The 27506-nt window shown below is 43.7% G+C and overlaps 1 protein-coding gene and 1 pseudogene across 6 annotated transcripts in view; both read right to left on the bottom strand.

The window, feature by feature from the left end:
* Positions 1 to 27506, bottom strand: part of Tet3 (tet methylcytosine dioxygenase 3) — a 147064-nt gene that overhangs the window by 8409 nt on the left and 111149 nt on the right. For all 6 annotated transcript variants that reach the window (XM_045153220.1, XM_045153219.1, XM_045153222.1 and 3 more), the window contains 4 exons: positions 17538 to 17628; positions 8106 to 8199; positions 3789 to 3997; positions 2329 to 2479 (listed from right to left, as the gene is read on the bottom strand). In XM_045153220.1, the coding sequence (XP_045009155.1) occupies positions 2329 to 2479; positions 3789 to 3997; positions 8106 to 8199; positions 17538 to 17628 (545 nt within the window). The remainder of the gene's footprint in view (positions 1 to 2328; positions 2480 to 3788; positions 3998 to 8105; positions 8200 to 17537; positions 17629 to 27506) is intronic.
* On the bottom strand, positions 26273 to 26951 carry LOC105944756 (annotated as a pseudogene).

Consider the following 27506-nt stretch of genomic DNA (forward strand, 5'->3'; position numbering starts at 1 on the left):
ACTTCTGGGTGCCACTAGGAAGGGAGGAAGCTAGGTGCCACTGGGGTTTTACAGTGTTCCCTTTGTAGTGACTATTTTAAAGTTGGGCATAATGAGGTACCCCACGAAAAGTCACTGCCAAAGGTCTATAGTCATCCTGACTGCTAAGCTACCAGGGTTCAGCCTAGGACAACAGAGCAGGCCCTTGCTTTCTGTGCCAAGTACTTTGGGTCACAGGTGTGGAATGGTAAGAAGGAAAATGTGGAGCAACAGGTGTGGATCCCCTTTCCATGTTAGGGAAAGGAAAATAGAGGTAGACGAGACTGTGCTGGAAATTCACGGTTGGTCAGCCCAGAGCCTGTTACAAGCCAGGTGTCAGATGAGCTCCAAAGCTTTAATCACTAGGCCCAAACTACTATATGTGCCTACTAAAATGCAAATAAGTTACAAGTCAGGTCCCTCAGTAGCTCCATGTGACTCACCGCAATAGTCAGCAGAAAATGTTTCCATTATCTGGGCAAGTTCCAATGGACAACTCTGCTTTACACCAACAGGCAGCCACCCCACTACATATGCAGCAAAGTGTTAGGCTTCTGTTGCTTCTTCTTTTTTTTTTTTGTGAGTTAGGGTCTCACTCTGGCCCAGGCTGACCTGGAATTCACTATGTAGTCTCAGGGTGGCCTCGAACTCTCAACAACCCTCCTACCTCTGCCATCCAAGTGCTGGGATTAAAGGCATGCACTACCATGCCCAGTTTTCTATTTCTTCTCTGGCCTCTCATGGTAGCTAAGCAGGGCTTGCAGAAAGAAACTCAAGGAGGCCACAGGCTCAGGTATACAGAGTTTATGAAGCAGGAGGGAAACAGTAGCACATACACATCTCCCCCCACAGTGCTAGAGATAGAAACTGGGAGAATGGTTCAGCCACCTATCCACAGGGTGACAAGGCCTGGCTGCTGTCTAGATACTGCCGCCAGTACACTGGGCTCAAAGCTCCTCAGCACTGGGGTGAGGCATGGTGAGCTCTGTAGAGGCAGTTTGGGGTTGAACCTTGCCTTCACCATGGACCAGCCACAGGCCTTGAACAAGCCATTAGCTTCTCTGTGAGGGAACAGTGCCTCGGTCATGAGGCAGTCCTGAGATGAACTGAGACAGCTTTGACATCCAGCATACAGTAAATACATAGGAAATGGTGGCTGGCAAGAGTCAGATCTATGTGGGAGAAATTAAGACATTATCTTTTTCCGTCATCCTTAGGTCCTGGTGGCCCTAGGGGCTCCTTCACTCACTGGAGCAATTGCATTGATTGCTTTATGGGGGGAGGATCCTAGCTTATAAAAGTCTAGTATCAAATTTAGCTATTCTAAGTTCATGTTATAGTCTAAAAACCAACTCTTAGGGGAAAAGAGAGTTTTCAATTTTAAGATGTTTCCTTTTACTTATGAAGAACATAGCTTGAAAGTCAGGAACACGGATGTTTACTTGGGCTGTGGAACAGAAAAGTGCTCAAGGGGTAAAGTGGGAAGACAATACTAGCAGCCTGGGGCTTTGGAGAATGAGACAGGCATCAACATGCCTGCCTGGAACCCAGCAGAGGGGCCAATCCCCAGTCCTTCAAGAGTGCAGGAAGGTGAGAGGGGGCTGCTGCTTTGTGCTTAGAACGCTGAGATTACTTATTGGCATGGCCATTGCAACATGGGCTACTGAGGAAAAATGGCTATAGGGAGGTGGCCTGAGCCAATGCTCATGGATCCTACAAACTCAGCGGGACATGCAGTGGAGACCCTGGAGTGCCTGTCCCAGGCATCACACTCAGCAGTGGTACTTGTGGATTGCACCTGGTTGTCATGACCAGGCCTCCCAGCTTGGGAACAGTGAGGGCCTTGATGACCTTATGAATGCCTGGAACATCTTCCCAGCAACCAGACAGTGCAAGAGATGCCACAGAAAATCCAGTGAACACTCAATGAGCCACTTGTGGGTACAAAGTCCCTCCTTCCTACTCCTCTTCCTACACTTCAAAAGATGTCCTAGAAGAAATAACCCTTCAAGAGGATCAAATTCAGATGAGAAATCTGAGTATGTATCTCAACTATCCAGAATAATTACTTTATAGAGGTTGTTTAACCTGCTAGGGCCTAAGAGATCTACAGCTAGTAGGTCTAATTTTTCATACCTCTAGACACATACTTTATTTTATATAAGATAAGGCTTAAAAAAACACAAGAAAACAGGCAACGTGCATTTGCTGCTTCTGTGTGCCAACCCTACCACCTCTTGCTTGGCTATTAACAACCCAGATGGGAAAGGGTAAGAAGGGCCCTTGTATGCTATGGGATGCTGTGCTTACCTCCTTGGGGTTGTCCCCTGTGAGACGGAACTTGCGAGGTGTCTTGCTCCGTGCATACTTGCAGCCATTGAAGTACATGCTCCAGGAACAGCCGAAGGAGAAGGAGGCACCGCAGGTGTTGGGGTCTTTACCTTGGCAAGCACAGGTCCGGCTGCAAGAGACATCACAGGTGAGACACACAGACATAATCTCTCTGTTCCGGAATCTTTTTCCTTCCTTAAGGGGAGGCTTTACTGAGACCTTGTAACCAGCAGCCTCTCCACTGACTGGGGTTCATTTTTTCCCAGCCCTTAAGTAGTTCTTAGGAGCTCGCTTGGGCATCTGCCCTAAGATGAAGAGCAAATCAGAGTCTGTGGTTGAGATTTGGTAAGCAAATGAACATTCAGTAAGGTTCATGCTGTGCCTTAATTCTAACATCCCAGACAGCTCCAATACAGACTTCCAAGCAGGAAACTCCCAGGGTTTGAACATACCTGCTTGCTACAGCTTAGATGCTGACAGGCCTAAAATTCAACGCTCAATAAAATGTGGAAACAACCCAAAGGTCCCTGAATTGGGAATGGAAAATCACTGTGACACATCCACATAGTAGAATACCACTCAATGATAAAAAGGAATGAGTCAGTGACACATGTCAACACAGAGCCCTTTGCCATGCTCAGTGGAAGAGGCCAGACTCAAAAGGTTATGTTCCATGTGACTCCTTCTATGTGACTTTATTTTTTTCCATGTGTATGTGTGTTTGTGTGTGTGCACGTGTGTTTGTGCATGTGAGGGCCAGATGTCAATGTCCAGTATCTTTCATCTTATTTTGAGACAGGGTTTCTTGCTGAACCTAGAGTTCACTGATGTGGTTAGATAAGCTAGTTAGTAAACCCTATGGATTCTCCTGTGTCTGCCTCTCCAGTGCTGGGGTTTATTATGGGCACATGTTGCCATGCTTGGCTTTGTTTTTTAAATATGGGTACAGGGAATCTGAACTCAGGTCTTCATGCTACTGTGGCAAGCCCTGCACCCACTGAGCCATCTTCCCAGTCCTGATATGACATTCCTGCAAAGGCAAATCCAAAGGGGCAGGAAGAGACAAGTGGTTGCTGAGGGTCAGGGGAAGAGCTGGGGGCAAAGGGCACAGAAGAGTTGCGTATGTATGTTATAAAACTGTACTCTGTCTCAACTGTGGTTCTAGTGGCTACATGGCTATAGACACAGTTAAAATTCCAAACTATATACCCTCAAGTATAACTTTACTGAAAATAAACAAACTCTTAATAATATGGCCACAACTCAATCAAGGTAGGTTTTGTAAATACCACTACCATGTACTTGTGGGATGCACGCATTTTTGGTGCACTTGTTAAGGAGGTGAACTTACGTAAAGGCTGCCCAGAATCCCTGTGCCTGCTTTCCAGGGAACCCTGGCCCTCCTGCCCCTACCCACACACTGCCATCCTACCACGTACTCATCGTTGAGGCCACATCTCCGGCTGGTGGGGTTGCCGTACTTCCGGAGGGTATCTGTGAGCTCCTGGTAGAGGGTGTCTCCAAGGCTGCGAGGGATGCCCTCCCAGGCCAGAATCAGTATGACAATCACGGCATTTTGGCAGTGGTGGCCTGCCCGGTGCCGTACCAGGCACAGCAGCTTCTCCTCCAGTGTGTGTCTGCGGATCACCTGTAAGAGGTATGGGGCCAAGCCATTACCTATGAGAGACAGCTGTGTCCTCTGCACAGTGCTATATCCCTCATGTGCACAGGCCTGCAAGGTGAGTCTTAGGGCAGTGTGCCACAGGTTTCATATCCTAGTGACAGCAAGTGCACAGGCAAAAGGCTTATCATTAGAGAGCAAGAAACACATTTTTAAAATATTTAATATATATAGAGAGAAAGCAGAGAGAGAGAGAGAGAGAGAGAGAGAGAGGGGGAGAGAGAGGGAGCGGGGGGGGGGAGGGAGGGAGGGAAAATGGATGTGCCAGGGCCTCCAGCCACTGCAAACAAACTCCAGACTCATGCGCCCCCTTGTGCATCTGGCTTATGTGGGTCTTGGAAAATTGAACTGGGATCCTTTGGCCTTGCAGGCAAATGCCTTAACTGCTAAGCCATCTCTCCAGCGCCACCCCCTCCACAATAGTTTTAAAGAGAGAATTTTTTTTTTTTACAAAAATAAAAGACACTGGGTGACCAATAGGTCAAAATACATAGATGAAACTATAAGCTGGAAATATTGGCAGAATTTAATATTGTTCTAAAGCACTGGTAGAGAAAATACAGCACACCTGTATGTATCTAAAAAGCAAGGGGTTGGCACTGTGGAAAATAGTTTGTGGTTCCTTAAAAAGCAGAGCAGAAGAGGTTAACATATATCACCGTCCAGCAATTTTTTTTTTTGAGACAGTCTCATGTAGTCCAGGCTGGCCTCAAACTTGCTGTATAGCTAAAGATAGTCTAAAACTTCTGATCGTCCTGTGCCTACCCCCAAGTGCTAAGATTACAGGTGTGAGCCACCACACCTGGTGTGATCCAGCAATTCTCTGCCTTGGAATAAACCCACAGGTACTGGGTGTGGAACTTGGAAACACACATATGTTCACTGCAACATATTACAATGAGCAAAAGGCAGAAGCAACTCAAGTGGATATCAACAGATGGACTGACCAACAAAAGGTGGTACAACAGAGTGTTGTTCATCTGTGAAAAAGAATGAAATTCTGACATATACTACTACATGGGCAAACTTGAAAACATTACATTAAGTGAACTAAGCTATACACAAAAGAACACATACCGCATCATTCCATTAATAAAATGTGCCTGAAAGAGTCAGGTTTATAGAGACAGAAAATAGACTACAGGTTATCAGGGCCTGAGGAAGTGAGGAGGAGGCATTACTATTAATGGGGCAGTTTCACTTGGGTTTTATGAGGAAAGAGTTTTGGAAAGAGACAGTGGTGATGGTTGTGTAACATTGTGAATATACCTATAACCATTAACCTGGACTCTTAAAATGACTGAAATAGCAAATAGTATATTGCATATATTTTACAAAAAAAAAAAGAGGGCTGGAGAGATGGCTTAGTGGTTAAGGTGCTTAGCTGCAAAGTCTAAGGACCCAAGTTCAATTCCCCAGTACCCAAATAAGCCAGATGCACAAGGTGGTAAAGGCACCTGGAGTTCTGGAGGCCCTGGTATACCCATTCTCTATCTGCCTTTTTCTTTCTCCAATAAATAAATAAAATATTTTTTAAAAAGATATACCAGCCAGGCATGGTGGCATACACCTTTAATCCCAGCACTTGGGAGGCAAGGTAGGAGGATCACCATGAGTTCAAGGCCACCCTGAGCTAGAATGAGACCCTACCTTGAAAAAAAAAAAAAAAAAAAAGATAGACCAAAAAGACCTTGTTGAATGGTATACTTCAAATGGCTGAATTATAGGGTATATGAATTACTTATCAAGCAAGCTGTTTTGATTTTTTAAATTAAAAAAAATTTTTTTTTGAGGTAGGGTCTCACCCTAGTCCAAGCAGACCTGGAATTCACTATGTAGTCTCAGGCTAGCCTCAAACTCAGTGATCCTTCTACCTCGGCCTCCTGAGTTGTTGCATTTTTATTTACTTATGAGAGAGAGAGAGACAGAGAGAGAATGAATATGGGTGTGCCAGGGCATCCAGTCACTGTAAACAAACTCCAGAGGCATGTGCCACCTTGTGCATCTGGCTTATGTGGGTACTGGGGAATCGAACTTGAGTTCTTTAGCATTGCAAGCAAGCACTTTAATGGCTAAGCTATCTCTCCAGTCCTGTACTTTTTTTAAAAAAAGTATTTTATTTATTTATTGGCAAGCAGAAAGAGATGGAGAGAACAAGAGGCAGAAAGAACGGGTGCACAAGGGCCTCCAACCACTGCAAACAAACTCTAGATGCATGCCCCACTTTTTGCATCTCACTTTACATGGGTACTGGGGAATGGAACCTGGGTTGTTAGGATTTGCAGGCAAGTGCCTTTACTGATGAGTCATTTCTCCAGCCCTGTTTTATTTTTTTAAAGGGCCCTGGGCATCATATGGTCCATAACCTGGACCTGGTTGTGCCCTCACGCAGGTTTCTATTCCTTCCCCAAACAAAACGATGCACTAGGGCAAAGGATCCTGGGTGCTGAGAAATGAGATGGTTGAGTCTCCCAAAGATGCCATTGTAACTGTGACCACATGCAAGGGTGGAAGTCTGAGAGCATGGCTGGGTTGAGAGCAGATGAGAAAGGGCTGAATGGAAGGCAGAGGGACAGGGTCTCAGCGAGGGTCTCTATAAAAGATTGTAAGGAGGACTGGAGAGATAGCTCAGTGGTTAAAGTGCTTGGCTTGCAAAGCCCAATGGCCTGGGTTTGATTCTCCAGTACTCATGTAAAGCAGATGCATAAAGTGGTGTCTGCATCTGGAGCTTGTATGCAGCAGCTAGAGGCCCTGATGTGCCCATATTCTCTCTCTCTCTCTCTAATAAATAAGTAAAATATTTTTTTAAAAGAATGTAAGGAAGGAGATGGCTCAGTGGGTAAAAGAGCTTGCCACACAACTTGCAGTTTCCTGCCCAAGACTGTGGAATTTCTCAGCAACTGCCTGCATTAGCAGGAGAAAGGGGCAGCTGTCTCTGAAGCTGATGTGATTTCCTACATGAATTCTCTGGGAAGGTACCGCCTTACCACATGAGAATGTCCTCCAGAAAGACTACCTCTGATGCAAGTGGGGACAACATGCTTCTTCACTCAGGTGAATGCAGTAAGGAGCACTAAATTCTTTGTTTAATTAAATTCTGCAAAGCCAACTGAGAAGTGCTAAACATGGGTATATGGCAGTCAAAGTTCAGACATCTTTATTTTCATTAAATGCAGAGAGGCAGAGAAAAGGAGTCTACACCTTTGTGTGCAGATGGACAGATGCTGACAATGGTCACCATACCAGCTTCCCTCAAAGTCAGCCACACACAAGTCCACTCAGTCTTTCTGCCTTTGCCCATGCCTTTGCCATTCCTCACTAGAAATGGTTCTACCTCCTTGGGGCACTTAATACCTACAACCCATGCATGTTTACCTTCCAGGAATACCTAGCCTAAACATTCCTCTTGCCATTCTAGTCCTGGCCCTTAATTCCTACAGTACCACACCTGCCTTTTCAAGTCTGTGACCTCACTTCCAGGGTCTCTAACACCTAAGCAGCTAAATATAGAAACTGTCTTGCATATCAGCCGATGGCATTCATAGGACCTCAGTGGCGCCTGCCCCTTACTCTGCAATGGCAGGTCCTTCACTGTTTCAAGAACTCCCAGTGGGGTTTAATTCAACGATACTGTCCCTGCCGAGACACCCAGGCTTCCTGGAAAGAAACGGTGGCTCACAGGCTGAGCCAAAGCAAAGCTGGTGACAACATTGGCTTGAGGCCTCACCTTATCCCTAAGGTTGGCATATAGCAAGCAGGTCAGCTCAGTGTCCTCCCTGGCTTCCCAGTAGAACAAGAGCATTAGCTGCTCAACACAGAGAAAGGAGAGGAGCCAGAGCCCTAGAGGCCAGCATGGATCATGCCAATTCCCTTCTTCCTATGCTATGGCCCTGACCCAGAGGCTACAGGCAATCAATGTAACAAATGACACAGGTCCCAGACAGCCCAGAATGCCAGGCACTGGCTTCTGTCTTTTACACACTTGACCAGCATTGGCATTGCAACCTGCTCTACCATATGAGCTCACGGGCAAGGAAAGCCAGGCAGAGTTTAGCCACAGGGACTCAACACTTACCCACTTAGCAATGGGACAGCCACGGGAGCTCTTCCCTTCTTTTCCCGTGTAGATAACCTTCTCGATTCGTATGGCTTTCCCTTTTTCTCCATACCTGGGTAGAGAGACAGAAGCTGCCATCAGCACAGTAGAGCCGCAAAGGAGAAATCGCACACATCAAGAAGTCGCTGTACTAGTCTGGGTTTTAGGTTACTGTGGGCACAAGAGTGAAGGAGAAAAGTTTAAATAGTGGTGTGCTCAGAGGCTCTGGAGGCAAATGGCTATACCAAGGTTTCCAGGCTTTGGTTCACCTGTCCCTCCCTAACTCCTGCCTGTCCACCTGACACAGACAAAAGAGGCACCTTCAAAAATCCAAAGGCTAAACAGACATTTACACTCTGAGTCAGCTGTTGAAACACAAAGGAAAAAATAAATGGAGGAATCTTATTGGTCACCACAGCTAACCTCTGGACATGAGGATGTGGGAGTGGCTGCCACACCCTAATACTGATGTACAGTGGCTAGGTCTGCTTCCAGCACTTTTCTGCTTCCTTGGGCCCACATAGCAACAGTACACACCTTTTTTTTTTTTTTTTTTTTTTTCCTGAGGTAGGATCTCAGGCTGACCTGGAATTCACTACGGAGTCTCAGGGTGGCTTTGAACTCACAACAATCCTCCTACCTCTGCCTCCTGAGTGTGGGATTAAAGATGTGCACCAGCACGCCCGGCTGACACTGCACATCTTTAGGTCTCTGACACTATCCACTTAACTACATCATGCTTACAGGGATGAAATTATGACCCCAGAGTCAAACTGAATTACCAAGTCCACACAACTATATGGAAGGTCAGACAGGCTAGATCTAAGCACTGAGCACTGAGCACTAGCCTAGTCACTGTCTTGATATAAAGATGTGGCCGAATTATTGAACATCTCTAAGCTTCAGTTTTCTCATCATTAAAGGGAGATAAAAATCACTCCTACCTCAAGGCTTGGTAAAAATCAAACAATTCTGGCATGAGGGAGGAGCTCGTTAATAACTCTTGTGTGAGCACACACAAGTGGCATTACTCCTTAGGCTCCAGCTCCTTTTAGGAGACAGGGTCTGTCAGTGGCCTTGAACTCATCATCAAGCATCAATTAACTTATCAAATGTACTTTTTTAAAAAACATCTCAGGATTCATAGCACTGAAGGGATTTTTCCTCTTTGATCAATTACCTTGGTATGATTTTAATAGACTGAATCAAAATATTCTTGTATTTCTATGACTTCAGTGTGATATTCATCATCTCATGTATTCCACTTCTAGGAAGCACTACCTCAAAAATAATTGTTAAATATATTGGGCATGGCTGTAGTAATAGCAGTAACAGCAGCAGGCATGATTAATCCCACTTGGCTAAAGATTTCTCTGTATACCCAAGGATACCTTGTAAATGTTTAGAGAAAGGTAAGCATCAAACATTTAACTCAGTGTCTCATGGGAATAATAATTACTGCAGGGCTTTAATTACTCTGCACTTTGATAGTTTTCCTCTTTCCTTCTTTCTTTCTCTCTTTCTTTTCTTTCTTTCTTTTGAGGCAAGGGTCTTGCTATTATATAGCCCAGTCTGGCCTAGAACTAGCAGAACTTATGGTTTTAGGCTCCTAAGGGCTGAGATTACAGGCATGTGCCACCATGCTCTACCAATACTTGGGTGTCTTAAAAAAGACCTACTAGAGCCGGGCGTGGTGGCGCATGCCTTTAATCCCAGCACTCGGGAGGCAGAGGTAGGAGGATTGCCATGAGTTCAAGGTCACCCTGAGATGACAGAGTTAATTCCAGGTCAGCCTGGACCAGAGTGAGACCCTACCTCGAAAAACCAAAAAAAAAAAAAAAAAAAAAAAAGACCTACTAATGCTTGGGTATCTTTAAAAAGCCTGTTTTTCTGTCTCTTACAAATAAATAAAATATTATTTTAAAAAATAGGCTGGGAGCCAGGCATGGTGATGTATACCTTTAATCCCAGCATTTAGGAGGCAGAGGTAGGAGGATCGCCATGTGTTTGAGGCCACCCTGAGACTACAGAGTGAATTCCAGGTCAGCCTGGGCTAGAGCAAGACCCTACCTTGAGCCCCTTCCCCCCGCAAAGGGCCAGTTGTGGTGGTGCACACCAGTAGGATATTGCTGAAGAGGCAGAGGCAGGAGGATCAGGAGTTTAAGGCCAGCCTGGGCTACTCACTTAAAACAAACAAACAAAAAAGCAAGGTGTAGTAATGTATGTCTTTAATCCCAGCACTCAGGAGGCAGATGAGTTCAAGGCCACCCTGAAATTACACAGTGAATTCCATGTCAGCCTAGGCTATAGGGAGACCTTACCTTGAAGAACAAAATATCAATACAACAGCAACAACAAAAAAAGGGATGAGAAGACAGCTCATTGGTTAAAGGCACTTGCTTGCAAAGCCTGTCAGCCTGGGTTCAATTCCTCAGTACCTACTTAAAACCAGACACACAAAAGTGGCATATGTGGGAGAGATGGCTTAGTGGTTAAGATATTTGTCTGCAAAGCCAAAGGACCCAGGTTCTATTACCCAGGACCCATGTAAGCCAGATGTTCAAGGTAGCATGTGTGTCTGGAGTTTATGTGCAGTTGCTGGATGCCCTTGCATGCCCATTCTCTCCCCAACCCTCAAATAAATAAAAAAAATTAAAATATTTAAAAAATTCAAAAGAAGTGGCACATGCATGTGGAGTTCTTTTGAATCAGCAAGAGGCTCTGGTATGCCCATTTTCTCCCTCCACAGACACAGACATAAAAATACATATTTTTTAAAAGACCTGTTTCTTTTTTCTTTTTTTGTAATTGAAAAAGGAAAACAGTTTCTTTTTAAAATGCTGTCTACGGGCTGAAGAGATGGCTTAGCGGTTAAGCGCTTGCCTGTGAAGCCGAAGGACCCCGGTTCGAGGCTTGGTTCCCCAGGTCCCACGTTAGCCAGATGCACAAGGGGGCGCACGCGTCTGGAGTTCGTTTGCAGAGGCTGGAAGCCCTGGTGTGCCCATTCTCTCTCTCTCTCCCTCTATCTGTCTTTCTCTCTGTGTCTGTCACTCTCAAATAAATAAATAAATAAATAAATAAATAAATAAATAAATAAATTTAAAATGCTGTCTACTAATCTTTAATCCAAGCACTTGGGAGGCTGAGGAAGGAGGATTGCTGTGAGTTTGAGGCCAGCCTGAGACTCCATAGTGAATTCCAGGTCAGCCTGGGCTACAGTGAGACCCTACCTTGAAAAACCAGTAAATAAATAAATAAATAAATAAAATAAGCAAACAACTAGAATAAAATGCTGATCTAACCTTGCCTGTTTCACTGGAGACCTTAGGGAAGGGGTGGGAAGTGCTTCTGATCACTGGGACATTAAAATGCAAAAGCTGTTGGTCACTTATAGGAAGCATTTGGTGACAGAAATCAGTTGTTAGAGAATGGTCTCACACAGTGCTTCTTTTGTGTAGTGCCTGGAACATGCTCAGTTCCATGAGCTTTATCAGGACACAGCCCACAGGGCAGGCCTGGGCCCTCAGTGTGTGTGGGGATCCCTGTTGGGAGAACAGCCTGAAGCTGCCACACCACTCTCACGGAGAAGACTATCTCATGTTTCCTACAGGAGGGTGAGCTGAGGACAAGGATACTGCTTTCTGACCCGCTCCACCCTCACCAGCCCCACCTAGTGAGAAGCAACCTGCAGTGAGTGGAGCACTGCAGAATAAATAAAAGGGACAAGGACTGCCTTTTTTTTTTTTTTAAACAAAGCAGTGTCTGGACTAAGGACTGTCCTTGCAATGCAGACACATTTGTGAGGGAGCTGTAAAACTTCTTAGCAATCAAATGGACAGACTGTTTTTTACGGAATAAGTATAACAATCCATGAAATGTGAATAAAGAAGTAAGAAAAAAACCGATTGTCTCTGTTTAAAGACAGACACTTAATTCTTGCTTTGGCTCTTTCACTGTCAGCACCTTACTTTCTGGCCTATTATGAAGAGATCCTTAATTATAAGCTCCTAGGCTTAAACTGAGTCTGTAAGGTTTCTAAGACCCTTAGTGGTTCTAAGGGTGTTCCCAAGATCTTCAGTATCAGCATCACTGGGAGCTGGGTGGGTGCAAGGAGGTAGGCTCTCAGGTCACATCCCACACTCAGTGAAGCCCAGCACTCTGTACCTTGCTAAGCTCCCAGGGGTTTCTGATACCTGAAAGCTTAAGAGCTACTGATTTAGGGGCTGGAGAGATGGCTTAGTGGTTAAAGTGCTTGCCTGCGAAGCCTAAGAACTAATGTTCAACTTTCCAAGTCCCACGTAAGCCAGATGCATAAAGAGATGAAAGAGCGCAAGGTTGCACAAAGGGGCACATGCACCTGGAGTTCTACTGCAGTGGCTAGAGGTCCTGGTGCACCAATTCTCACCCTCTCTCTCTCTCTCTTTCATGCATGCGCACAAACATAAAAAATAAACAAACTACTGATTTGGGGCTGGAGAGATGCTTAGCAGTTAAGGTGTATACCTGCAAAGCCTAAGGATCTAGGTTTGATTCCCCAGTACTCACATAAGCCAAATGTGCATACATCTGGAGTTTGTTTGCAGTGGCTAGAGGTCCTGGCACACTCATTCTCTCCCCCCTCCCTCTTTCTCTCTCTTAAAAAAACAAATAAAAAGAACTGATTCAAAGCTGAGTTTTCTGGGTCAGCTCTACTATATTACAGAGCTCAAAGGACTTGCCAGCACTGAGGAGGAAAAGGGGAAGGAGGAGGAGAAATAAACCCTCTAGCTTCACTAGCTCTTAACTGACTTAGCAATTACTACCATTGGCGGCCATGCAGCCTCACAATCCATGATTAGTCTCCTGGAGGTTTGCTGAAGGTAGCACCTCTGCTGTGTGGGTTATAGTAACAGTTACCTAGGTTATTTCACAGGGATGTAAATTCCACTTGCTCTCAAAAAAGACCTACTCTTCCCTTAAACCATCACCAGCACCACATAATGGGTGTGGTGATACACACCTGTAATCCCAGCACTTGGGAGATGGAGGCAGGAAGATCAGAAGTTCAAGGGATTTTTGGCTACACAGAACAATGAATAATGAGTAAAGTGCTATGTTGCAGAGGGTCCTTTGCTATAGAGAACACAAGGAGGAGTTTGACGACTCCAATCACCTATGACTATAGGGCCTGGGAGGCCAGAATATACTGAGATACTTTAGGATTTTCCATATCTGTGCCAGAAAAGTCAAAAGGATCAATATTTCCTTGATTTTACTGTGCAACCCCTCTTGACTTTGGTTAATTCCTGACAATAGAGAGGTCCTGCAAATAAAGGGTGGAGAGAAAGGTCCAAAGGTGACAAACTCAATTCCCAGTTGAGGGATTTTCATCATTCATTTACTGCCTTCCTTGTTCCAGAAAAGCTCTTAGTTAAGATATGTATAAGATAAAAAATTAAGTGATGAGTCACAAGAAAGAGTTTAGTATAGATATGCTGGTATATAAAATATAACCAAAGGTTTTAAGTATCTTTTAGAGATGAACCTAGAATATCTTGTGACATGAGAAGTCAAAAACATTAGTAAAAGATGAGAAAAAGACTGAGAAGTCTGAATAAGATTAGAAGAGACTCCCATTGCTGTTGAGACAGTGCACTCCTCCTGGGGGGCTGCAGAGATGTGGCCCTCAGCTCAATGGCAACCTACATGATAATGGAAATGTAACCTGTTATGTGATTCCCAAGGTCTGTAAGATAAACCAGTTGCTGAGGAAAAGCAATCTCCAGCCTTGGAAGGAATTCCTCCCTGGGGTCAGTTGAAGAATCTATAGTTGGCTGTTGGTTTATAAAAAACACCATCTCAAAACACTTCCTTTCAATCCTTATTTCAGAATGTGCTGTTATAATTATTTAGAGACCTGTGTGGAAATAACATAAAATTATCCCCTCCCCTCCCCAAATCAAAACCAAATAAAGAACCAAACACCTGAGCTGGGCGTGGTGGCACAAACCTTTAATCCCAGCACTTGAGAGGCAGAGGTAAGAGGATCATCGAGTTCAAGGCCACCCTGAGACTACACAGTGAATTCCAGGTCAGCCTGGACTAGAGTGAAACCCTACGTCAAAACACCAAAAAACCAATCCCCCCACAAACAAACAAACAAAAACCCAACCAACCAACCAAACAACCCCCCCCCCCAAAATAAAACCCCAAACACCTATCCCAGATCAAATGTGAATATCTGACACTTCCTCCTCCACCCCACAGCAAATGATGGTGTTGCTATTCCTTACAAAAACTTATCACTGGCCAAGTCAGGTGTGGTGGCTGATTCTTATAATCCAATCCCAGCACTGACAGGTGGAGGCAGGAGGATCAGAAGTTAAAGCCAAGTCACATGAGCATTCATGCTCCGAAAAGAGTGTTCGGCAAAGGCATGAACAGAGATCAGAGTCTGTATGCCACAGCACGTCAAGAGGACTTTATCCACAGGTGAGTATTATAGGTGAAGGGAGCTGTACATACAAAGTGCAAAAGAGCTAGGGCACATGGAACAATGAAAAGATAAGAAGAGGGGTAGAAAAGTCAGCCCAACCTTGGGTACATGGCAATAGTTTAATTTTACTAGATTTGTTTCAGAAAAGAACAAAACAAAGAAATCAGACTAAATGATGCCTAGTCCATCTGGAAACTACAGCATATATCCATGTGGGGCGCCCATAGCCAGCATGTATGGCACACCCTGCTTTACACTGTTCTGTTCTCTTGTGTTCAGGGGGTCCCTTCAAATCAGGCTTCAGTTCAGAATGGGTCTTTGATCAAATGCTTTCTGTTTGTTTGTTTTTTGGTTTCTCGAGGTAGGGTCTCACTCTAGCCCAGGCTGACCTGGAATTCACTATGTAGTCTCAGGGTGGCCTCGAACTTACGGTGATCCTCCTACCTCTGCCTCCCAAGTGCTGGGATTAAAGGCGTGCGCCACCACGCCCAGCTTGATCAAATGCTTTCTGATGAGTGACTAAGTAGAAGTGTTTCCAGACCCACAGGAAATGAAGAATAATTACCATGTATTATTGACCTTCACCCATCTCACCTTGGTTCGGCTCTCCATTTTGTTCCCTGATGCACTGACAGGATTAGTCTGGCTCCTCAGGCCATATAAAACCTGGTTCCCAAGTCCATGAAAACCCTCAGCCACTCAGCCTTCCACAAAATGGCATGCATATATGTATGAGCAAATATAGGCTTCGGTCCAGATCACTTTTTTATTAGGAATTTGTAATCAGTATGTGTATGACTAAGAATGTCCACTCCTTTTTCAAAGCAATTATAACTTCTCCTATCAGTTCAGTCCATCCTTACAACACTCTCATCATCTCTATTTGGTAGATAAGCAAACTGAGTAGCCAGGTGTGGTGGTGCACATCTTTAATCCCAGGGCTTGGGAGGCAGAGGTAGGAGGATTGCCATGAGTTTGAGGCCACCCTGAGACTACATAGTGAATTCCAGGTCAGCCTAGACTACAGCGAGACCCTACCTCAAAACAAAAGGGAAGGTAAGGAGAAGGGACGAAGGAAGGAAGGAGAAAGAAAGAAAAATGAGGGTTAGACAGATAGCTCAGTGGTTAAGGAGCTTGCCTGCAAATGTTAAGGACCCAGGTTCGATTCCCCAGTATCCAGGTAAGCCAGATGCACAAGGTGGCACATACATCTGGAGTTCATTTGCAGAGACTAGAGGCCTGGGTATGCCCATTCTCTCTCTTTGTCAAATAAATAAAATATGAAAAGAAAGAAAAAAAAAAAGTCAGAGAAGAGTAGAACAACTTAGCCAAGGACTTAGCAGTACAGGAAATGGCCAACACCGGAGCCCAGCCTAACTGCAGCACCCATGCTCTGAGACCCCGAGCTAAGTCACCTCTCCATACATGAACTCAACACTACTGTCTGCCGCAGCCTGTGCGTGGACCTTACAGTCTCTATCTACATGACTGCTTTAGGAAAAAAAGGACTGGAGAGATGGCTTATTAGTTAAGGTGCTTGCCAGCAAAGCCAAAGGACCCAGGTTTGATTCCCTAGTACCCACGTAAAACCAGATGCAGAAGGTGGCATATGTGTCTGGAGCTCATTTGCTGTGTCTGGAGGCCTTGGCGTGCCCATTCTCTCTTTCTCTCTCAAACAAATAAAATATTTTTAAACAAAATATATTAAAATTTAAAAGGGCTGGGAGTGGTAGCACATGCCTTTAATCTCAGCACTTGGGAGGCAGAGATAGGAGAATCACTGTGAGTTTGAGGCTAGCATGGAATTACAGAGTGAGTTTTAGGTGAGCCTGGGCTAGAAAGAGATCTTAGCACCAAAAAACAAAAAAAACAAAAAAACAAAAAAAAAAAAAAAAAAGAGGGAAAGATAAGAAAAAAGAAGGGTTGGAGAGATTGATTGCTCAGTGGTTACGGCACTTGCTCACAAAGCCTAACAACCTAGGTTGATTCCTCAGCACCGATGTAAAGGCAGATGTACAAGGTGGCACATGTATCTGGAGTTCTTTTGCTAGATAGAGGTCCTGGTGTACTCTCTCTCTCTCTCTCTGTATCTGATTGCAGACAAATGAATAAAATATTTAAATAAATTTTTAAAAGAGCTGTTAAATAAAAATTCCAGTCTTGAATTTTTTTTTTTCGAGGTATGTTTTCACTCTAGCCCAGGCTGACCTGGAATTCACTATATATGCTCAGGGTGGCCTCAAACTCACGGTAATCCTCCTACCTCTGCCTCCCGAGTGCTGGGAATAAAGGTGTGCACCACCATGCCCAGCTTCCAGTCTTGAATTTGAAGTGGGAGTGTTAATACCAACTCCTGACATATTCAACCACTAAAAAGAGATAACAAAAAGTGAAAATCTACATTTGCATGACCAACCACTGTAGCAGTGTGCACCCTGCTAGGAACTGCAGCTTTTCTCTAAATGTGTTTAATCTTATAAAAGGAACCAGGACTTCGTAGTGAAATGTACAACATGAGGCCAGAATGTCTTGTCATATAAGAAATCAAGACATGATACTATCTATGAAGTAGTTTTGGAAAGAAAGAATATAAGAAAAGGAAAGAAAAGGAGAAACAAAGAAAGGAAGGAAGGGAAAAACAGACAAGAAGAAAGAGAGCAAGCAACTAACTTGGCCCAACACAACGTTAGTTCTAAGTACAGACTGCAGGACTTCAGGAGGGAGAAGAACACATACTAACAGTGCAGGAGAGCTCTGAGCTAAACTCAAGCTATGGGAAATCCAGGAAGAGAAGGGGCAGGGGCATATGGTAGGCAGACCTATAGATCAAACGAAACCCAAGACTGGAAGTAAGATTCCTACCTTTATCCTGGAATGATGTTGGGGCTTTCTAAATGCTATCTATATAAGGCCACAGATACCTGTGCATCACTCACCGCTCCTCCATGAGTTCCCGGATAGAGGCTACTGTGGGGCCAGATCCCAGGTGAGTATAGTATGGCCCTTCATCTTTCTCCACTATTTGTTCTGCAGAAACACCAAAAGCAAGCATTATTGGAGACATCAATTAGTCAACACTAATTTAGAAAAGCAAACTACTTATGGGAAAATTTACAGGCATGTTACAAATGGCTCGTAAACATGTAAAAATGTGTTCAATCCAATTTGAAATCAGGAAATATACTTTAAAATTATATTCGTAATAAAACACACCCACCACCCAACAGAGGGGCCAAAATTTAGAAATAATGTTAAAACCAAATGTTGTCAAGACTTTGGAAGTCAGCTGACCATCAGGTGATAAAGCTGATGAGTTATAGCCTATAGCACCCAGAAATTAATTCCTCTTCTACACACTCTCTAGACCAGGAGCCAATGAGCTACTCCAAATGAACCACAAAAGAAAATCAAATGCCAATACTCACAGCAGCAACATGAGCAAACAACAGGTGAAGGCAACAAAAGTGTCTATCAATAGATGCAGAGGTAACTTAAATGTGGTACTATATCTATATCCATGCACTTAGCCTCAAGAGGGAACAAAGTTCTTTTTTTTTTAGCATTAGGAATTAGACCCCAACATCTTATGTGTTCTAGATAAGCACTCTCCTACTGAGCTATGTCCCCAGCCCTTTCAATCTTAGGGGTGTGGGGGGGGGGCGGTATTTGCACATGTACCACTTTTCTGTTAGATTGGCTAACAAGTGCCCAAGTCATCAATCCTGTCTGCCCACTCTCAGCACTAGGGTTACAGGTATGTGTGGTCCTACCTGGACTTGTATGGGAGTGCTGGGGACTGAACTCAGGTCCTCATGCTTGTGCAGCGCTCTACCCATTAAGCCACATCCCCCAGCCCTCAACTTTTCAACTTTTGGGGGTGGGGTGAGGTATGTGAATGAGTAGATGGGTGCATGCCACTAGTTATGTTCTCAAAACAGAAATACACTCATCCAACTTCTCATCAATAGCTGTTTCTTAGACAGAATGCAGATACCAGAGCACCATCCACAATGCCTCCTGCCTCCTTGCATGCACCATCACAGCATCATGTCACACAAATGCACAGTACCCTGCGTCCTTAGGTCCTTTCCTCACTGCTAACAGTGTCTTCCGTTATTTCTCCCTTTGGAAAAACTCATCTTCTGCGGTGTATTTAAGTTCCACCTGCTCTAAGAAGTCTTACTGGATTTTCAGGAGTACCTTGCATACAACAATCATACCAGAAGATGGACCCAGTTGCATTATGTAACTTAATGGCGCACTGAAGCACACACACAAACTGTGCAGACAGAGACCTTGGCATGCTCCGGAGCCCTCTAATCCTCGCGCCTTCGTGTGTAAAGCACATCAAGGCTTAGCCCAGTGTTTGGCACATATGAACTGAAGTTTTTTTTTTTCTTCTTTCTTTTTGTTTTTCTAGGTAGGGTCTCACTTTAGCCCAGGCTGACCTGGAATTCACACTGTAGTCTCAGGGTTGCCTTGAACTCTCAGTGATCCTCCTATCTCTGCCTCCCGAGTGCTGGGATTAAAGGCGTGCGCCAACACGCCTGGCTAAGAACTTACTATTGCTCATGCTCATTCAACAATTGTAGGATCCTAAGCAAGTTGTACCAACCTTCATAATGCTTAAAATAGTTTACTAATATTCATAAATCACATAAGTATTTGAGGAGTAGATGAGCTATGAGGTACCAAGGCTTAAAATTTCATGAATGGTTTCAGCCATAGAACTAAAAAACTATTTGCTCCAAATATATCCTTGCTGAACTATAAAAAAGGGGATTACAGAAGGAAGTGAGTCAAGAGTGAAGCGTGGAGGCGGTTGGGAGAGACCAGCTAGGAGAATGTGGGTGCTGGAGGTAGTGGTCTAAAAGCTCCTTAGAGGTGCTAGGAAGACCACATGGCACACAGAAAACAGAATATAAGAATATGCCAGAACTTCTGGGCTCTGCTCCAGTTTCTGTTGTGTAGAGAAAATTCAAAGTAATCAAGTGGCTATGGGGTCTTACACTGCAATGAGAGCACCATTGTAGCTTTTGGTAGCTACAGACTAACATAGTCAAGGCACAGAAAGGAGACTTTCAAGAAGAAGTTGCTAACTAAAGCTTGGCAATCTCATCCTGCAGCTGACAGAAGAAACACATACCTTAGCCAAGCCAACCTGGAAACCTGTTGATGGGTTTCTCTGCGAAGGACAACCACTGAAACACAGGGAAACCACACACCAAACGACCACACAAAGCCCAAGCTGCTTTGAGCAGGCAACAAGGCAGCCCAGGAGTGTATTTCAAGCACTACTTCTTTTATTGCATACCTTTTTCTTTTCTTTTTAAAATATTTTTATTTATTTGCAAGCAGATATAGAAGAGAGAAAAAAGGAAGTAGGGAGGAGAGATAATTGGGTACACCAGGGTCTCCAGCCATGGAAAATGAACTCCAGATGCATGCACTACTTTATGTATCTGGCTGTATGTGGGTACTAGGGAACTGAACCTGGGTCCTTTGGCTTTGCCAGCAAATGACTTAACCACTAAGCCACCTCTTCCAGCTTACCTTTTCTTTTCTTTTCTTTTTTTTTCCAGGTAGGGTTTCACTCTAGTCTGGGCAGACTTGGAATTCACTCTGTATTCTCAGGGTGGCCTCGAACTCACGGTGATCCTCCTACCTCTGCCTTCCAAGTGCTGGGATTAAAAGCATGAGCCACCATGGCTGGCCAGCCTACCTTTTCTCTCAAAAAAAATTTTTTTAACTAAAGAGAGAAATATAGATAGGGATTATGGAGGCACCAGGGCCTCCTATCACTGCAAACAGACTCTAGATGCATGCACCACTTTGTGCATCTGGCTTTACACGGCTAGTGGGGAACTGAACCTGGGCCATCAGGCTTTATAAGCAAGTGCCTTTAACCAATGAGCCATTTCCCCAGCCTTGCATCCCTTTTTCTGAGTATGCATTCATACGAGGGTGGGCAGTCTATGGGAAGAACACTGACACAAGAAGTATGTTTAATTGTGAAACTAGCATGTGTATATGCATACACAGAGACACTATCCAAGTCTTGTTATGTAAACATTTCTTTATTTTATTTTATTTTTTTATGAGAGTGAGAGCGTGTGCACAAGAGAAAGAGAGACCTGCCATGCTAGGGCCTCCAGCTACTGTAAAAGAACTCTAGATGCATGTGTCACCTTGCACACTTGCATCACCTTGTGCATCTGGTTCTCCATGGGGTTTGAAGAGTTGGAGCATGGGTCCTTAGGCTTGGCAGGCAAGTGCTTTAACTGCTAAGCCATCTCTCTCACCCCCCTTTTTTTTTTACATAGTTTTTGCTTTATATATTCAACATTACATATAGTTCTTACAGGTTCCTGAGTTAGGAACTGACATTGTTTAAGTATGAGAAGAGACACAATATGAAAATCAAAATGTGGCGGTGGATGCCTTTAATCCCAGCACTTGAGGGGCACAGGTGGGTGGATCGTCATGAGTTTGAGGCCGTCATGAGACTGCATAGTGAATTCCAGGTCAGCATGAACTAGAGTGAGACCCTACCTTGAAAAACTAAAACAAACAAAAAACCCTCTGTAGTATTAAAATTTAAATTGCATGTTTTGGGGAAAACCAACCACCCTCTAATTTGACTGGAGGCCAGCTCCATGGGAGGGAATACATCCCTGATACTGAAAGCCTATAACAGGGGTAGTCATGAGCCCTAGGAGTGTAACGTCTGCTGTTGTCTGGCTAAATGTATATACCATGCTTATCAAACTGCCCAGTAAGCACTTCTCTTAATGCTCATACCTTATATTAATGCTACTCTCACTTTTGGTAGAGAATCTTCTCTTTTCAGATGGCAGTGACCTTGGGATGACTCAGAAGGCATCATGGTGCTAAGAAGAAGTGACAGAGGAGTGCTCAGCACTGAAATGTTTCTATCACACCTTCCAAGGCTCAGAGTCCATTGTGGGAGAGATGGCAGAAAGAATATAAGAGTCAAAGGAAGGGTAGGACTCCTTACAACATGCTCCTCCAGACACAAAATGGCCTGGAAATCCATGACCTCAGAATGCCTGATACTACCTATATTAGACCACCATAATAGGAGGAAAAGACCATGACATCAAAATAAAAAAGAGACTGATTGAGAAGTGAAGGGGATATGATGGAGAGTGGGGTTTCAAAGGGGAAAGTGGGAGGAGGGAATTACCATGGGATATTGTTAACAATTATGGAAGTTGTCAATAGAAAATTAGATTGCAAATGAATATGTTTTGTAGCTTTTCATTACTGTGAAAACCTACCCAATATAATAAACTTTAATAAGAAAAGGTTTATCCAACAGTTTCAGAGGATTTCCATGGACATTTGGGTCTATGGTGGCATAGTAAACCATGGTGTGAGTGCATGGCAGCTGGGAAGCAGAGAGAGAGGAAGAGGAGGGATCAGGGTTCCAAGCCCCTTCAAGGGCATATCCCTTGTAAAAAAAGAAAAAAGAGAGAGAGAGAGAGAGAGAGAGAGAGAGAGAGAGAGAGAGAGGGAGGGAGAGAGAGAGGGAATGAATGTATGTGTGAGAGTGTGTGTACATGTGCACATCTCGCTTTACATGGGTACTGGGGAATTGAATCTGGGCTGGCAAACTTTGCAAGCCTCTTTAACCACTAAGCTATCTCCTCAGCCCTGCTGGCCACCTCCTAATAGCTCTACTACTTCTTAATAGTCCCACAGGCTGGGGAGCTAGCCTTCAACACATGGGCCTTTGAGGGATACTCAAGATCCAAAACTTCAGCTATGAGCTTAAGCTGTACTCACTGTAAAAGCCTAAAAGTAACGACACTCCAGCAGCTATGAGAACCCCTAGCTCTCTGATTTTGACTTCTCAATATCATTTTCCACCAAAGGAGCAGGCACGCTCAGAGTAAGAGCCAAGAAGTGCTCATAGAAGAACTTGGTGGTAAGGCATGTCCAAAGAACCCTAGAGCTGGCCTAAAGGGGTTTCTCACTGGCCAAATTAGGGATGAGCTGGACAAAAAGAATGTAACTTAAAAAATAAAACAAAACACCTTAAATATATCAAAATTAACAAATGCATAAAAAATAAGAAAAAAGGAAGAAAAACCTTTTTTATTTTCTACCATTGGAAATGACTGTTCATTTGCTACTATATGCATAATTTCATCAGGTAACACCAGAATACAACTCTGCTATGTAAACCACAATAATACCTTTGTATTATTTGAAATTTATCATATATGTGTGTGTGTGTGTATTTATTTAGTGTGTGTACAAGTGTGTGTGTGTGTGAGAGAGAGAGAGAGACAAGCCCAACAGACTGACCTTTTTATGTAAGAGAGTGAGAGCAAGAGAGAGAGAGAATTGGTGTGCCAGGGCCTCCAGCCACTATAATCAAACTCCAGACATGTGTGCTATTTTGTGTGCATGTACATTTTACTTGGGCACTGGAAGTCCAGCTCAGGTCCTTCCTCATATTTAGGAGGCAAGAAAGTACTTTACTGACTAATCTATCTCCCGAACCCTGTCTCATACTGTTTAAACAGACCTATCTCACATATCAATATATATAGTACAGAGAAAAACCAAGAGCTAAATAAACAACACATGCTCACTTGACCACTAAACTTTTCTGTTAAAACATCAAATTTATGCTGAAACTGAGTTTACATGCCTTTTGTTTTTCATACTCAACAGCTTTGTGTTTCAATGTTTAGTCACAGCACGTATTATTGGAGGACATTTTAAATAGCACCTAAACATAATATATCTAATACCAGCAATATTTATTAATTAAAATATAATGAAGGACTGGGAAGATGGTTCAGCATGTAACAGTGCTTGCTGTGGAAGCCTGAAATTTGGTCTTCCACACCCACACAATAAACCAGATGTGACTGCCCAGGCCTGTAATGCCAGTACTGAGGAGGATGGAGACAGGACTGCTGAAATATGGCAAGCTCCGGGTTCAGTAGGTCTCGAGGAAATAAATAAGGCAAAATAGGAGTAGAGAAGGCTACCTGATGTCCTCCTCTGGTTCCTGCATGCATGCACATGGGTTACACACATCTGCACACACTACATCCCAAAAAAGATAATGGGAAAACTAAGGTCACAGTCAAGTCTGTATAGGTGTGTCAGAATAGTTGCCTAGCTGACAACTTGTGGAAGACATCATTACTATAAGCTTTAGCTTGACCTCAGATATGTTAAGGATTTTATTTAGATGAATACATACAAACACATATCTTTCAACTGATGAAATATGCTATTAAGCCATCTTCTCTGTGTGTGTGTTTTTTTTGTTTGTTTGTTTTGTTTTTATCAAGGTAGGGTTTCACTCTAGCCCAGGCTGACCTGTAATTCACTATATAGTCTCAGGGTGGCCTCGAACTCACGGCAATCCTCCTCCCTCTACCTTCTGAGTGCTGGGATTAAAGGAGTAATATAATGTGCGTTATGGGGAGTTGACTTTGACAGTCTCCAGTCTGACAGGCCCTCGTGCTTAAGCAGCAAGTGCTCTTACCTTTATATATCACCACGCCTGGTTTCTCTTTGTTTTTTTTTTTTTTGAGGTAGGGTCTTGCTCTAGCCCAGACTGACCTCTCAGGGTGGCCTCAAACACACAACCATTCTCCTACCTCTGCCTCCAGAGTGCTGGGATTAAAAGCGTGTGCCACCACGTCTAGCTTAAGCCATCTCTTATATTTTGACAACTGGTCATTAAAGAGAAAAGCATAAGTTTTACCTCTAAACTTTTAAACACACAAGATGGTATTAGTGGCCATAGGTACTGTGTTTTACAGTAGCACTCTAGAACTTGTTCATCTTGTAAAACTCAACTTGACACCCACTGCACAACTTCCCAATTCCCTGACAACCATTTTTATTCTATTTTCCAATCGTGTTAGACTATTTTAGATACCTCACCTAAGTGAAATTGTACAGTATGTATCTATGTATGACTGATGTATTTCATCCAGCATGTTTGCTAGATCTGTCCATATTTAGAAAAATGTCACACATTAAATGGAAGAAAGAATGTAGAATTAGAGCCAGGTCCCCAGCACTCAGGAGGCAGAGGTAGGAGGATTGTTGAGAGTTGGAGGCCACCCTAAGACTACATAGTGAATTCCAGGTCAGCCTGGGCTAGGGTGAGCCTCTACCTCAGAAAACCAAAAAGCCAAAAACAAAAAACAACCAAAAAAAAAGGAATGTAGAATTATAAAGTCATTACTTTGCAATCCATAATGAAAAAGTAATTTACTTATGAGTCTCAGGGACCTGGATAGTCACATTTGGCAAAGTACACTCCAAACACTTTTGGTTGGATGCAGAGAGGGAAAAGAACTGCCTCTCATCACCTTGACCTGGTGATCAATGTGGCATCAAACAGTGGGACAAGTAGATTATTTTTGTGTGTGTGGTTGAGAGGGGGGAGGGTGTTACCAGAATCTAAGTCCTTAGAACTAACCTTCAGTCTACAGGAAATACAAGGACCCAGGAATATGCTATTTGGCATCACATATCTGAAATGATTTTGAGTTCATCAAAAGGACAGCTGGTCCTGTTCTTTTCAACGGTAACTTCTGGGCATGGAGTCCATTCTACAGCTAACAAAATGTGCCAAGAAGTTTATACTCGTTATGGTGCCAAAAAGGAGACACTATCTTGCAGGGCTGGGGTAGCATTCTATATGCAACCCATGATCTTAATCATCAATCAATAGATGGTATTGCAGCAAAATAAGGTGTATTGACCTTGGTGCTTTCTCGTGCTACATATCTTTAATGCCGTAGGTGAGGTGATTCCATTTATTTGGTTTTCTGTCATTTGGTTGTCCATGTTTATTACTTTTTCCCCCTTCTTATGCCATGAATTTTGCATTTCCTTTTATTTTTCTACTAGCACCACCCCTAATAACTTGGAAAATTGATTTCTTTTTTTTTACTTAAAAAATATTTATCTATTAGAGAGAGGGGGAGGAAGATAGAAAATGGGCACACGAGGGCCTCTAGCCACTACAAATGAACACCAGATGCATGCACCTTATGCATCTGGCTTTACATTGGTACTAGGGAATAGAACCTGGGTCCTCTAGCTTTGCAGGCAAGCACCTTAACTGCTAAGCCATCTCTCCAGCCTCCTGATAACATGTTTTTGATATAGTAGTAACTTGTAGAGATAAAGTCAAGCCAGGCATGGTGGTGCACACCTTTTTTTTTTTTTTTTCCAGTTTTGGGCACACACTTTACTGCACTTAAGTTCTTACACATTCATTTCCCAAATGGGACAAGTGTATCCATCTTTTTAACCTTCATAGGTCACATAAGGCCCAGCCCAGAATGGGAACTCAATAAATACTTGATCTTCAAAGCATGACCATGCATCCATCTGTAATTCTCTATTGTCTGAAACTGGTTTTCTGCATCCAGCCTCCCACATGCTGTTTGTAGGATATATATATAAAATTTCACAATAGGCTTTTTTTTTTTCCTGAGATAGTATTCATTTTAGACAGAGCCCAATTTCCAAATCAAGATGACATTCAGGTGTGTCAGGTGGTTTAGTCATTAAAAGACAAAAACCAACCCATTATTTGCCTATACACTGTGAATTTACCCTTCCCTTTACTCTCCTGGCTCTTATGAAAGCAGTTAGTCTAGTTCTTGCCACCTGTAAAAGGCCTGGTCCACCAGACACTTTGTGGTCCTAGAAGAGCTTTTAGTTCAGCTTTTGTCGATATAAAAGCTGTGTGTTTTGACTGAAGATTCTCTACTATCTTTTCTTCTATTACTATGCCTTTGGCTACTTCATCCTCTGACAGCAATAACTTGGTTTCTGAGTCTTTGGTTATAATACCATGAAGGACTGTCGTGACTCAAGGCTATTAGCCACCACCACTTGATGCTGATAAACTTCCAAAGCATTCTGAGCACGATTAATTATGATGGAAGGGTCAGTCTCCAACTTAAAGGAAATTATGAATGCTTTCGGAGCCCAATTTTTAACCAAAGGAGAAAGCATTTTTGGCACCATCTTCATTGTTATCACTCTGTATTGTAATTATGTCTGTATCCAGTTCCTTGGCTAGACTGTGAGGTCCTTGAGGGAGGGCGATGTCTTAGTCTCTGTATCCCCAATGCCTAGTGCATACAGAATGCAAAGAGGCCATCACCAGATCAAGAGGAAATTAACCCAAGATTGGTTATAGGAGATCAGATCTCTGGAAGAGAAGCGCCCATCACCTGCAGTGGGCCACCAGATGACTGGATCTTGAGTTCAGGCACTTCAGACACAGGAATATAGAAATCTGACATGGCAGCAGCCAGGTAAAACATCACAGAAGAGCCTTGGCCCAGCGTTTGGCACCCGCGGGCTATGGGAATTCCGTGACCAGGTTTGTTTCCTCCATCAGCGCGTTAGCACCTCTTGGCACACACCTTTAATCCCAGCACTCGGGAGGCAAAGGTAGGACGATCGCCTACCTCAAAAAAACAAAACAAAACAAACAAGCCAGGTGTGGTTGGCGCATGTGTATGTGTTCACGCACATACCCCATATACATGTGTGCAGTGGCAAAAGAACACCAAATGTCTTATTGCTCATACATGTATTTCCTTGGGACGGGGTTTCTTTCTCAATCCAGATCTGCCACCAGTGAGCCTACTGACTGACTCTCCAGTTTCTGTCCCCAGCAGAATGAGGTTATAATGTGCACAGCCATGCCCAGATGTGTGTTATGGGGAGTTGACTTTGGCAGTCTCCAGCCTGACAGGCCCTCGTGCTTAAGCAGCAAGTGCTCTTACCTTTTGAGCCATCTCCCCAGCTCTTACTTTTTGAGGCAGCAACTCATTTAGCCCAGAATAGCCTCAAACTTTCCTTGTCACTGAAGA

Source organism: Jaculus jaculus, chromosome 6 (genome assembly GCF_020740685.1).
Source record: "Jaculus jaculus isolate mJacJac1 chromosome 6, mJacJac1.mat.Y.cur, whole genome shotgun sequence".
Classification (NCBI taxonomy): Eukaryota; Metazoa; Chordata; class Mammalia; order Rodentia; family Dipodidae; genus Jaculus; species Jaculus jaculus.